Below are 13415 nucleotides of genomic sequence, written 5' to 3' on the forward strand. Positions count from 1 at the left end.
GTAATTCGTAAACGGAGAGGATCTGATCCCAGGCTTTCGAGTCGAGTCCCTCCAAATTCAACATTCAACATTTCAACAACCATCACTACCACCCAAACCCAATCTCTATCTTCTTCTTCTTCTTCTTCTCTTCTCTCTCACACAGCAGCGAGTGAGAGAGAGAGAGAGAGAGAGAAACGAAAGCAACGATGCAATCCAGATTGAGAGCCATAACCACCATAACCGCCAGAACCTTCTCGACCTCAACAACAACAACAGCGCTGCCCTCTGAATTCCCCAAAACCCTAGATGGCCTTCGGGCTCGGCTGGCTCGTGAATCTCCCACGCTATCGGACTTCGTGTACTCCGTCGATGTCGGCACCAAGAAGAAACCCCTGCCCAAGCCTAAATGGATGAAGGAGGCCGTACCGGGAGGCGAAAAGTACGTCCAGATCAAGAAGAAGCTCCGTGAGCTCAAGCTCCACACCGTTTGCGAAGAGGCCAGGTGTCCTAACCTCGGCGAATGCTGGTCCGGCGGCGAAACCGGCACCGCCACCGCCACTATCATGATTCTCGGCGATACCTGCACCCGCGGCTGCCGGTAACAATTCATAATTTTATGATTATGTTAAATTATGTTTGTTGAGTGAATTACGCTTTATGCTTTGATTTGCTATGCCAACTTCGAATTTGCACTTTATTTTCAGTCTCAAATTCATTAGAATTCTTATGTGTAAAAGAGCCCTGGAAAATGCATTAGTAATCTCATGACAATGTGAATACTTTAAACTTAAGCAAATACAATTAGACCTTCTATGGCTAAAGTGTGACTTTTTAAATTGTCCTCTGCTTTTCTTTTCTTTGATAATAGTGTTGGGCATTTCTGTGGAATTGATTTTACAAGTTTGTGAAGAGGGATGGATGTCTGCTTTGTTTGATATTGGAATTAACTTTAACTGAAATTGTTAAATTCTCAGGTTTTGCAATGTGAAGACGTCGCGGACACCTCCCCCGCCTGACCCGAATGAACCGGGGAATGTGGCGGAGGCAATTGCGTCGTGGGGTTTGGATTATGTGGTGATTACGAGTGTGGACCGGGATGATTTGCCTGACCAAGGGAGTGGGCATTTTACTGAGACAGTGCAGAAGTTGAAGGCATTGAAGCCGAATATGCTGATAGAAGCCTTGGGTATGAGCTCTTGGATTTTGTTTTTATTTTAATTGTGAGAGTTAATGAATTTGTATATAGATGTCCGAATTTGAAAGTTGTGCAAGTATCCCCAATTGTTATTAAGAAAAGCAGTAGGTTACTTGGAATTTAACTGTAAATGTAGGCTAGTGAACACCACAACTAGTTCTGCACAAGCCGACAACGTGTTGCCCATTTTCTGTGACTGCTGTTGAAGTCCATTTTCCTGTATTGCAGGAATTGGCATTTAATTTAGTCACACTTTAGGCCCTGTTTGTTGGGGCTTTTCCAAGGAAGCTTCGGCTTTCAAAAAGCAAAAGCTACCTGCATCTTGTTTTGTAAATCAAAGATTCTTTATTTCACCAAATTTGTGGAGTGGCTTGTGCTCTTTAGGTGGCTTTTGAGAAATGCTACTCAAAGCAGTTGGGCTTTTCATAGTTTTAAAACCTGTGGCCCTTAATTGGATGATTATGCTTTTTGTTATGATCTGTATAGTCAGCTTATATACATATGTTATAGGCAGATCCAAAGAAAGTCTCCTAGGTTCTTGTTTTAGAGTTTATTCTAAAGTCTACATTGGCTGTGGATTGTTTGGTTGAACTTGGAACCATTGGCATACACAATAAAGGTTTGCTTATGTATAGAAAGTTGGATTACATTATTGCCAATTAACTCTAGCTCAATTGGCACCTAGACAGCTTGACTCCTAGACAGCTTGACTCCTAGGTGATGGTGAGGTTGTCAGTTCAAGATCCATTGGGTTCGTGTGTAACTACAAATAAAAAAAAAGTTGGATTACATTATCAATGACTCTTTATGTTAACATCTCTTGGTCTTCTATATGCATCTTACTTCTTTCTGTTATGTTGCTTGCGCTATCTTGAGTGTGCAGCTCCTGATTCTCAAAATGTGGTTCATGAGCCATGCAATCCCTTTAATTGGCTGCCTGTGTAATCTCTTTTGGTGGTGCTGGAGCTTCTACTAGTTGAGCTGAATAATTTTATGTTGGAATTTGCTTATAGGGAAGCTCATTTACACTACTGGCAGAGTTAGAGAGAGGCATTTGAATACTAGTTTTGGAACTTACCATAAAGTTTACCTAGACTGGAATGCATGGTTCGATTTGGATCCAAATGTATAAATAATTTAATTCTGCTTATATATAGGAAGTTGGATTACTTTACAAGGACTCTTTTAGGTTGATTTATGCCTTTAACTGTTTTAGATACATCTTTGTTCTTTCTGTAATGTTGCTTGCATTATTTTGATTGTGCAGTTCCTGATTTTCGAGGAGACCCTGGCTGTGTAGAGAAAGTTGCTAAATCAGGACTAGATGTCTTTGCTCATAATATTGAAACAGTTGAAGAGCTTCAGAATTCTGTACGTGATCACCATGCTAATTTCAAGCAGTCGTTAGATGTTCTAGTGATGGCCAAGGACTATGCTCCTGCTGGAACACTTACCAAAACTTCAATAATGTTAGGCTGTGGAGAAACACCCGAGCAAGTTGTCAGAACTATGGAGAAGGTAAGAGCAGCAGGTGTGGATGTGATGACATTTGGTCAGTACATGAGACCATCAAAGCGCCATATGCCAGTGTCTGAATACATTACACCTGAGGCTTTTGAGAAGTATCAAACTCTTGGCACGGAAATGGTATGCCTGAATATTTTATATTTTAATTATGGAACATTTATTTATTCTATTCTTACATGCATGGCTTTTTTGATTATTTCTGGTACAAGTATATCAATGCAGCAGAGTGTTACTTAAATATTCTCTCTAATTGGTTATTAATCTAACTGCTCAGAGTCAATTATAATTCTCTAAATTTGTTATAAAAAAAAAAAAAAAAGACGAGAAAGAAAGGAAAAGATGTAGTTTTAGGTTCTTTATTCAATGTGGTTTCTTGAGAATATCTGTTGTGCCTCCACTCATGGTACATGTACAAATGGAATACCCTTAGCTTGATTTATGCATAATATCTACAAATGGAAGCTGGATACTAATTATTAGGGAACTGCTCATTTACCTGTTAGGTGCTGACTTTAAGTGAAGGACTTTTAAAATCGAGTTTCCTTGAGCATTGCTTTTAAGCCTTCACCTGATTTTACTAAGTGAATAGCATAATGAGTTTTAATACACTTTGATTTTAAAAGAACACCACCTTACTTCATCTTCATTTCATATGCCTTGTATTAGATATTAGTTCAGGCAATATGTCTCAAATGTTTGGGCAGAGGCTGCACTTTCTCTATCCTAAGTTTGGGTTGGCTGCAGAATTACCATCCATTCTGCATCTCCATTGTGTTATCATTGGCAATGAGCCAATGAGCTTGCTCATGTCGTTTTCTACCCTCCTCTACCCCTTTTAAGAGTTTTTTTTTTTCTTGGTTGATTCTGTGTCAACTTGCCACATAATTTTGCTAACTTTGGTTCACATCAAAGTGCAACATTAGCAACTGTTTGGCCAAATGTTTTGTTTTGACTTAGTTAAATGAACTCCCATTATCACATTGACATGATCACCTTATGCAACCATAGTTTCTTCCAGAGTGTTTTTTTTTTTGGCCTGAACCTGGGGACTAAAGGGTTAGAAAGAGTGAAAAAAGGAAAACAATAATTAGTGCAATTGTTTGTGCTAGGTCTACTTTGGAAATTGAAATGCTTCACTCCAATCTCAGCATCCTCATTTCAAGCATCAATATTGATTTTGCAGACATAGCTTCCCACACACCAAATAACACTGTTACTATCCTTAAATGGAACTTTGGGAGACAGTGATCAAATATATATATATATATATATTTGTTGATAATTCAATAGTTACAATGGTGGTGGAGAGATTTGAATCTTGGATGTCTCTTCATTGGAACACTAGTAGGTGTTAGTTGAGCTACAAGGCTCTTGACAGGTGATTGAGCATATTTTTAGACATGAAACAACAATATTAAATAAGCAATTTGGTTTATACTAGGGAGGTCTACCGTGCAAGTCATTTCCTTACGTAGATGTCTAATGGAGAAATATAGAGAGGATGTATGAAAGAGCACCTAGAGAGGTTATGTGGTGGATTTTATGAAAGAAATGGGTTCCTATAAAATATGTTATGGTGATTAAGGATATGTATGACAAAATTGTAACTGATATGAGAACAAGTGGAGGTATCTCAATTCACAAGTTTACGTCAATGATCAACTTTAAGTCCACATGTCTTTGCACTAAATGAACTTACTAGATTGATTCATGATAAAGTCCCTTAGTGTATGCCTTTTGCAAGTGATTTAGTTTTTGTGGATGAAAGTAGATATGGTGTTGACTTCATGTTGGAAATATGGAGAGATACTTTAGATCAAAAGGTTTTAGGTTAACTAGGTTTAAAACGAAGTACACAAAGTGTAAGTTTAGTACAAGGAGAAACAAAGATGGAGGGATTGTAAATTTTGATGATAAAGGGATACCATAGAGTGAGTGCTTTCTCTGTCTTGGATAAATAATTCATCAGGATGAAGAGATGGAATAGGATGCGAATCATAAGATAAGAGCAAGGGAAAGTTTTACAATGTTGCAATAATATCAACTATGCTATATGGTACTAAATGTTGGCTATAAAGAAGTAACAAGTTCATAAAACGAGTGTATCTAGAATGAGAATGTTAAAATGTATAAGTGGAAATATAAGGAAAGACATGAGAGGAATGAAGAAATTTGTTTAAAATACGGGCGGCGTTGCTTGAGATGATTTGTTCATGTGCAAAGAAAAGAAATTAATGCACCATTCTGGAAGAGTGATTTGATTCAAGTTGAGTGAATGAAAAGAGGTAGAGGAAGGCCTAAAATCACACTAGTAGAATTAATAAATAAAGACATATCAATTAAGGAGTTAAAAAGAAGTATGATTATGGATACGTTAGAATGGTGGAGAAGAAAACATGTGGCCAACCCCAATTAGCCTGTTGATAATTTATTGTTGATCCCAATGTTTTGGACTGAAAATCTTTCTTATTGTTTTTATTCTTTTTTGGGCAGACAACAACATGAAAGTAAGTACGTCAAAACAATGTATAGGGATGGGCTATCCCATCAAATGTCTTGCATCTTGCTCGATCAGAACAACCACTGAAGAGCATATAAATGTTAGGATTCCAAAATCACAGCAGAACAACAACAATAAGACAGTTGATGTGTTGCCTGTCCATGGTTAAAGTGATTCATTATTTTGATGCACTTGACTTTCATGTTGGCTTGTCTGCCTTTACTGTGTCATAAAAGGTTGCATATGTTTTAATGTCACTTGACAACATCATTAACACATAAGTAATGTCTATACTGGTTTTACTGTAGGACTTGCATCCTTTGATCCTTTGATGTCTCTTACAATTCTTTTCTTTTTCCTCTTTTAACATTCTTGTGAAGCTATTATGACATGTAACACCTCTTATTTAAAAAATAAAAATAATATTATGACATGTAACACCATGTTGATCTAGGAACACACCTTGGATTTGTAATGATACCATCTGATTGTATCAAACATATGTTGATTGTCTGTTGATCATGACGTGTATATCAACCATTCTCTCTCTCACAACATGCATAAAGTTGACAATGAGTATTTTTCTCAATGTGTATGTGCTTGTTTAATTATTATCAATTGTGTGCTTTGGATGGACAGGGATTTCGATACGTTGCATCTGGTCCTATGGTTAGATCTTCATATAAAGCAGGTGAATTCTACATCAAATCCATGATTGAATCAGATCGGGCTAGTTCTTCACAGCTTCCTGTTTCTTGATGAGTATTTTTTCCCTCTGACATATAATATTATAAATTCATCACTTCCCATGTATTGCTTGAGTCATAATTACTTGGGCTTAAGCTCAATCATCTTTATTACTTTTCTAAAGTGAAATGGTTAGGATTAATTTAGAATAGAAGGCTATTCTTCTTGGGTGCCAAATTCTTTATGGTATGACCTTGAAATTTTGTGGACACTTCTCTGTAATCCTAACCTGATTTTGTACATCCAATTTGTTGTATAATTATTCAATTTTGTTCTGCTGTTCTTTCTTATTCTTTGTTGATACATTGTTTTTTGGTTAGTTGTTGTATATCTAGATAGTACTAGCACTAATTGTATAAATCATATCCATGCTCCACTTTTGGTTTTTGAAAATCCCCTTTGCGAATTAGGAGCAGTAATTCTCAGTGGATAATTTGCTGAACTTAACAAAGGCTTTAGAGAGGCCACTTCATTTTCCATGTTTTTTCTGTAGTAAAATTTTTACAATTCAATAGTTTCTAGATTGCTGCTCTTATTGATATTGTCTTAAATTATCTATACTTTGCATTTGGGTCTACTTGATGGGATGCCAAAAGCGTATTTAACAGTGCTGGCAAAACGTACTTGAAGCCATATATATAGTTTTTCTGTTGCAATCATACCGGTGGTGGTGGCAGTGTTTAGTAGCTTAAGAGCTTGCCAGACTGGTTTGGGGTCCTTTACCCACCCAACCACCTATGATTAGGTACTAAAATTTTGCTCTCTGTGGGGGCTATATATTTATGCCTTAAGCATTTTTATCTTCAAAACCAGGTGGTCCATATCTAGATTCCACCCCTCCAGTCGTGTGGGATAATGATGGCTCATGGATCACTATGAATTTTTTTTTTACTTGCACGGTTTGAGTTCCATTTTTAATTTTGAGAGGTTTGATGGGTCCTCTTCCATCTTTACTCCAGTTATGATCATGCACAATGCACAAAAGTTTAGCAGGTTCTGATTTCCAATGCTTCGCTTTAGACTCCGCATGCTTTGTCATTTTGAGTGTATTTTTTTTTTTGATGAATCATTTTGAGTGTATTTTAATCTTATGACAGGTGTTCTCAGTTATCATTATAAATTTCAAGTCGGTAAATCTGTTTTTACTGATGAATGAATTGCACGAATCCATTCCAGGTGATTAGATTTAAGCTGCTCGGTTAAATTACAACTTGGGTTTTTAGAATGCGACTTTAGCAATGATTAAAATTTTTTTTGTTAAGTGTAAAACGCTGACAACAAAAAAGTACGTTTTTTTCCCCATCATTGGAGGACATGTAGGAACGCCAAGATGTTTAGACAACTTCCCTACCCATGCCGCAGGTTACAAATTATCAATCTTTCAATTTATACCCTTCAAAGAACATAACATATACAATTTACTTAGGTATAATACATTAGGTTCATATTGAATTCAAACACATGATTGTATTGACTAATGTAATACAAGTAGTGTTTTTCTTTTCCATAGTCAATAAAATTCAATTTAATCATGTGTTTGAATTCAACTAAAAAATCTAATATATTGTATCTAAATTTATCCTTTAAAAAAAATAGTTTTTAGAGAACAAAAATCAATGTTTTTGATGGTTTTATTTTTGGTTAAAAGTTTGAAACTGCAATGACAACAATTAAAAAAAAAAAAACCATATGATTTTGATGTTTTCTTAAAAGAAAGCTTGATTTCATGAATAATTATTTCGAAAGAAGTTTTAACTATAAAAACTCTAGTTGTATAATGTTTTTATATCTGTGAATTTGAAAATAGAATATTATTACTTTTAGAAGCAATAAAATCAAGCAGGCCTAATAAAATATAAGAATTGATGTAAACATTTTTTTGCTGAGAATTGACGTAAGCATTTAAATTAATTTTAACAACCAAAAACAAATAAATAGTAGAAGGGATGTTAAGTGTAACCGTGACATGCTCTTCCTATGCTCCTGTCCTAGTCATAATTAATAGCCGCGGCTCACTACTTCATGTCCCCCCTCCCCTATCAAACCCCAAACCTCACTATTATATAAAAATCTCTCGTTCTACCATCATTATCTCCGCCGTGGTCTTCAACTCTCTCTCTAGCTGCTATCCACATCCAAACCATGCCAACGTATACTTTTTTTTTTTTTTTTTTTTATAACCGTTGAGAATTCAAAATTTTCCAATGCTCTATCTAATCTAATGTAATTCCAAAAACCTCACTCTCTCCAAAGTCCAAACCTTTTTCAAGTTTCATCCCAAAATGGGTTGCTGTCTCAGCACCACCAAAACCCCCCGGGACCACCACTACAAACCCGGCTCCACAACCCACCAGAGGCTTCCGGTGAAGTCTCCGTTGCCTGAACCCGATCTGACCCATGTCAGGGACAACAGAGATCCACCACCACCGGTAGAAGATGAATTCGAGTCCGTCAAAGAGGTCCTCTCTGAAACACCCTTTGTTCCCAAACCGCAAAACCCAGTTCCAGTTGAAGATGAAGCAGAAATAGAAGAAGAGAAGAAGACCCAAGTGGCCGTTGAAACAAAGGGTCTGATCAATGTGCTTCACAAAGCTCAGAACGAGGTCTCTGAAGCTTCTCAGATATCAGAGAGCTTCACATTATCGACAACCACCACTGCTACTACCATTACTGTTACTGAGAAGAAGGAAGAAGACGAAGCAACCAGTAAATGTAGCAGAGAAGCGAGGGTACCCAGAAAGCGTCCGTACACCGGCGATCTCGCCGGAAGGAGAGAGCGTGCAGCCAAGTCTCCGGCGAGGAGAGCAGAGCCGTCGCCGGAGAAGAGAAGGTCTCAGGGAAGGGGAATGGGTGACGTCAGGAGCAGGAGGCTTAACATGGGGACCCCCGCCGGAGTCCGGCGAGATTCAGGCGAGGGATCTGGTCGGCGGTCGAGGTCACCGGCTACCAGGACAGCCGGTGGAGTTGGAAGGGGTGGAGTGGGGAGAAGTCCAGGGAAGGGGACTGGAAGAGCCGGTAGCCGTTCACTGGACTCTGGGTTGCAGCAGCAGAGTAGCACTAGTACTACCACTACTACTGATCAGGGTAAAGAGGAATTAAACGAAGGCGTTTCGAAGGAGGGAAATGAATCTCTTGACAACCCACTTGTTTCGTTAGAGTGCTTCATCTTTCTGTAGTTGTTTTTTGGAAGCACTTTCTGTTGTTTCACTTTCAGGACTATTTTGTGTTTTGATTTTGTCAAAACTACTACTTTTCTTGCTTCATAAAACATTTATTATGTTTTTGATTTTGGTCTTGGTCTTGGTCTTTGTAATTGGAATTCATCCTGGGCTAGCAAACATGCAAAAGGACATCTTTCTGTACATTTGTGTTAATTAAAATTACTTGACAATTCAGGTGGGAGCTGGTTATAATTGACCAATGACCATATTCTCTCTCTCTTTCTCTCTCTTATTTCTCATATCTTTACAAAATCTTGAGATGGTAGATTGTCATTGGGATCTGGAATTGAAATGGTCCTCGAAATTTGAGTTGATCTCTTTTTCTTTTTACTATTTGGCAATGAGCCATGAGGAGAGGAGACTTCTTGAGCTTTATCTTACGTAATTACGTTGCCTTGGTCTTGGTGTGGATTTTAGGCGTGCAAAGCTCTTGTCTTTCCCTTGCTCCCTTGGTGGTACTGGTAGTGGGACTAACGGGCTATGACCTATGACATGGAAAATAGGTTCTAACTTCAAAATAGTAACTGACTAGTTCTAGACCCCAAATTATTTAGGGTTGTGTCGTGTTAACGGGCACAGTAAGATGCCCGTTAACAACACAATTATTTTTCAGTTTTTTTTGTCTTCTCTTGTAACCTTTTACGGCTTTTATACTTTTTTTTATACATTTTTATAACTTTTTGCAGCTTTTTGAATGAAAAATACAGCATCACATCGGTGGTTAACATTTGCCAATTATTTAACATTTTTTTTTTTTATCACAACTCTGACACAACATATTGTAAATGGTTAACCAGCGACTATTAATTTTTTTTCATGAATCACATTTTGTGGTGTAGACTTTTACATGGTAACTACTACAAAGAAAGTTGGTTGAAAATTCCCTATTGAACCTCCATTTTTGCTGAATATTTTCCTGTGATACGTGTGCTAGTTTTTGGGGTCATTGAATTACCCTAATTATTGTTTGAGTACTTACCTACCAAACATCCCCAAGCTGTGGTCCTGAGTGGTACCTATGACATTGAATTACCCAATTAATGCTCAACTCTTTCTTCCCGCTTGAGCAAGGTGGTCCTGGGTGCTGGGTCCAGTTCCTTGAGCAAGGTGGCTCAGTCTGAAGTCTGAACATATCAGCACAGGGGCAGGGCTAGCATGCGGATGTCAATCTAATTGGGCTTGAGCCCAAGTTCATGGAGAAGGCAAAAGTCAATTTAAAGGGAAAATGACTAAATACCCTTTATTTAAAATAAAGTAGGTAACAAAATACTTATATTTTTCCAACGTATTTAGCAAAATATTTTTATTTTGGAACTCGAATTCTATTTAAAATTCGATATCCTCAAAATCAAGTTCTATGTATATTTATAGCTAGAACTTGACATTGCTAGTAGAATTTGATATTAGCAATGTTGAGTTCTACTTAAATTTAAAAAAAAAAAAAATTAAGTAGAAAAATATGTATAGAACTCGACATAAGTTGAGTTTCCACATAGAAATCGAATTCCAAGAACAAGAGTGTAGGGACACGATTTTAGTTAACCCGGTCCTGGACGGTTAGGCCCTGGCCCAAAAAGTCCCACACAATGAATTTTGTAGAGTATGGGCTGAAGAACTCAGTTCCAGTTGGCTCAGACGGTTTGTTGCATGTCCTTAGTGGATGTAGAAATGTGAATCAAGAAAATGGATGTGAAAGTGGAAGTTTTATTCATGGCTATGCATTCATACAATGAATCCTTGCTTTTTTCTTTTCTCTCCTCCCTTTTTTTCCGTCCCCTTCTTTTGGGGGACTCTTACATATTATATAGGCCCTCTTTAATCATCTGGGCCCTACACTTGTTGATCATCCAAACCCCCACTTGAGCACCTGTCCCATCAGACGCCCTTACCAGTTCTTTGTGAGTTGCAGTGACCAAGGTAAAACTGTTCAGGGGTCTTCTCTTCATTAATGCGGCTAGGAGAGTAGTTCTGGTGCATTTAATGTGGTGGTGACAGCCTTTGCTGGGATATTTTGAGCCTCCTTTCTTTTTACGTGTTTGGAGTGAGGGCTACAGTAATTGGGATGCATCATTGACCTGGACTTTGGAATGTCCGAGGAGGAATTACTCCTCGGACGTGTTTTCTTCGCCCTAGTTGGCTTGGGTAGGGACTATAGGCCGCGACGTCTCCTCGGACAGAATGGTCCTCGGACGGGCCCAAGGCCCATCCAACTTGTTATTCTGGGCCGGTCCCCACAATAGCTCCTAAAAACTCCGGTTTTGATCTCCCTCCGAGGAGAAAAGCGGGGTTTTGACATTTAGAAAGGATGGAACGGATGAAATCTTGATCCGCGCGCGTGGGCGGTTACTTTTGACGCGCCACAATTTACGAGGCGCGACCATTTACTTCCAGATAGCTTTATGTCTCCTTTATCCAACGGCGAGATGTGGATCTGACGGCCAGCATTGCTCCTTGAATTTGTGCTCGAGAGAGATTTTTTCTCTCTCCCTCCTGCTATATAAGGCGCCAGAGAGGCTCATTTTTTCTTTTTTATCTGCACATCAGAACAGAGAACTCCAGCGCCCAGAAATCCTTGAGCACATCCGTTCTTCAAATCTCCATAATCGTTTCCGCGAAGCGCCCTTCCTAGAAGAGATTTTTGATCACCTCACCGGTCATCTGTGAAGATATCCGTAAGTTCTGTTCGTTTCGTCACTTCGATTTTCTCCTTGGATTTTACTTTTCTCCTCGGTCTTTATTCTCATTCCTTCAGTTCAGCTTAGATGGGTAGATTCAAAGACCTAGTAGACACTCCGGCTGCCATGGAGGCTTTTAGGGCAAAATACCATATCCCGCAGGGGGTGGTTCTGCGGTACTATCCCCCAGAAGGAGTACTGTTAGTAGAGACGTGGGTGAAGTGGTCATTCCCATGATTGCCTTTATACAAGGGGGAATGACACTTCCCATGCGTAGAATTACCCGGGACTACTTGTTCCACCATAGGTTGACACCACACCAGTGCGCTCCAAACATGTTCAGGGTATTAGGTTGCATAGATGTCTTGAACGAGCGAATGGGTCTGGGTCTGACCTGACATGATGTGGTACACATGTACGAGTGCCACTACGTCGAGAAGGGAGGATATTACCTTAAATCTCGATCCGAGGTGGTTAGTCTAATCTCCTGTCTCCCCATATCCAATAAGACTATGAAGGATGACTTCCTCATTGCCTCAGGAGAATGGAGCGATGGTTTTCATTGTCCAACTCGGGCAAGAATTCCAGGTGCGGCGCCTTTAGGCCCAATCCTTTTAGGGAAGGGGCTTAGCTCCTCGGATTTACTCTCTTTTTTGCTTGTCATAAATTTTGTAGTTTAATTCTAATTTCCTTTTCGGCTGTATTGCAGATAGAGCTTTGGTTGCTCCCAGGCTGAGCCACGTGAACGTTCCGACCCTAAATTATCTTCTAAGGTCAGAAATCTACGTCACCAAGGACGGGCAGCTACGTGCGTGTCATTTGGTTTTGGGCTATCGACCACTAACCCGTGCTTTCCAAGCCATTGGCCACGCCATTAGAGCTGGTAGCCCTTGGTTGGCTAGGATTGACGTGTCCAAGCCTAAGTTTCTGGCCCGAGTAGATCTTAAGCCAGTCGTGCTACCTGGTGTTCGGGATCCTCCACCGGTCGTGCAACTGCCTCCAGGCGACCATGAAGCCGCCGCGCCAGCTAAAGGAGAGGCCGAATCATCTCGTCTTTCCCTTGAGGAGGAAATAGACGAGTTTTATTTTGAAGAGGAGGTTGACAAAGCCCCCGTAGTTGAGCTCTCGGACCCTGAAGGAGAGCAGGATCGAAACTCCGTGGCTGGCAGTCCAATCATTATAACTTGCTCGGACGACTCTTCAGACGAGGAAGTAGGCGATATGGCTGGCAAGGGAAAGTCTTTGCGAGAACTGATGTCCAACCGAGGAAAGGGTCAGTCTTCGAAGGCGCCCGCTAAGGAACAAGCCCAGGACCCTCCCCCAACCGCCCCTCAGGTTCCTTCCAACCCTGGCCTCAAGGTTAACCCGGACCTAAAAAAGAAAAGGCCGGTTGACGTTCCTGAGGAAGGTGAAGTGGCCCCCGCCCGGCCAAGTAGCAGAAAGCCACTCGGGGACAGAGGAGTAAGAGGGCTAACTCCGCGGAGAGTCGGGATAAGGAGAATCGGGCTGAAGTGCGCATTAATCCACGCGTATGGAGTCCGAAGATGGAGTTAGACGGGGTCGCTATC

General features: G+C 39.8%; 2 protein-coding genes across 2 annotated transcripts; both read left to right on the forward strand.

Annotated features, from left to right (window-relative positions):
• LOC126695482 (lipoyl synthase, mitochondrial) lies at window positions 1-6239 on the forward strand. Its single transcript, XM_050392239.1, has 4 exons — window positions 1-580; window positions 957-1168; window positions 2445-2824; window positions 5844-6239. Exons 1-4 carry the CDS (start codon window positions 189-191, stop codon window positions 5961-5963), a joined length of 1104 nt encoding a protein of 367 aa, XP_050248196.1. The 5' UTR covers window positions 1-188; the 3' UTR covers window positions 5964-6239.
• Window positions 6240-8233: 1994 nt separating this feature from the next.
• On the forward strand, window positions 8234-9127 carry LOC126696283 (uncharacterized). Its single transcript, XM_050393046.1, has one exon. The coding sequence runs from the start codon at window positions 8234-8236 to the stop codon at window positions 9125-9127; it is 894 nt and encodes a 297-aa protein (XP_050249003.1).
• The last annotated feature ends 4288 nt before the right edge of the window (window positions 9128-13415 follow it).

This window comes from Quercus robur, chromosome 8, assembly GCF_932294415.1.
Source record: "Quercus robur chromosome 8, dhQueRobu3.1, whole genome shotgun sequence".
NCBI classification, from domain to species: domain Eukaryota; kingdom Viridiplantae; phylum Streptophyta; class Magnoliopsida; order Fagales; family Fagaceae; genus Quercus; species Quercus robur.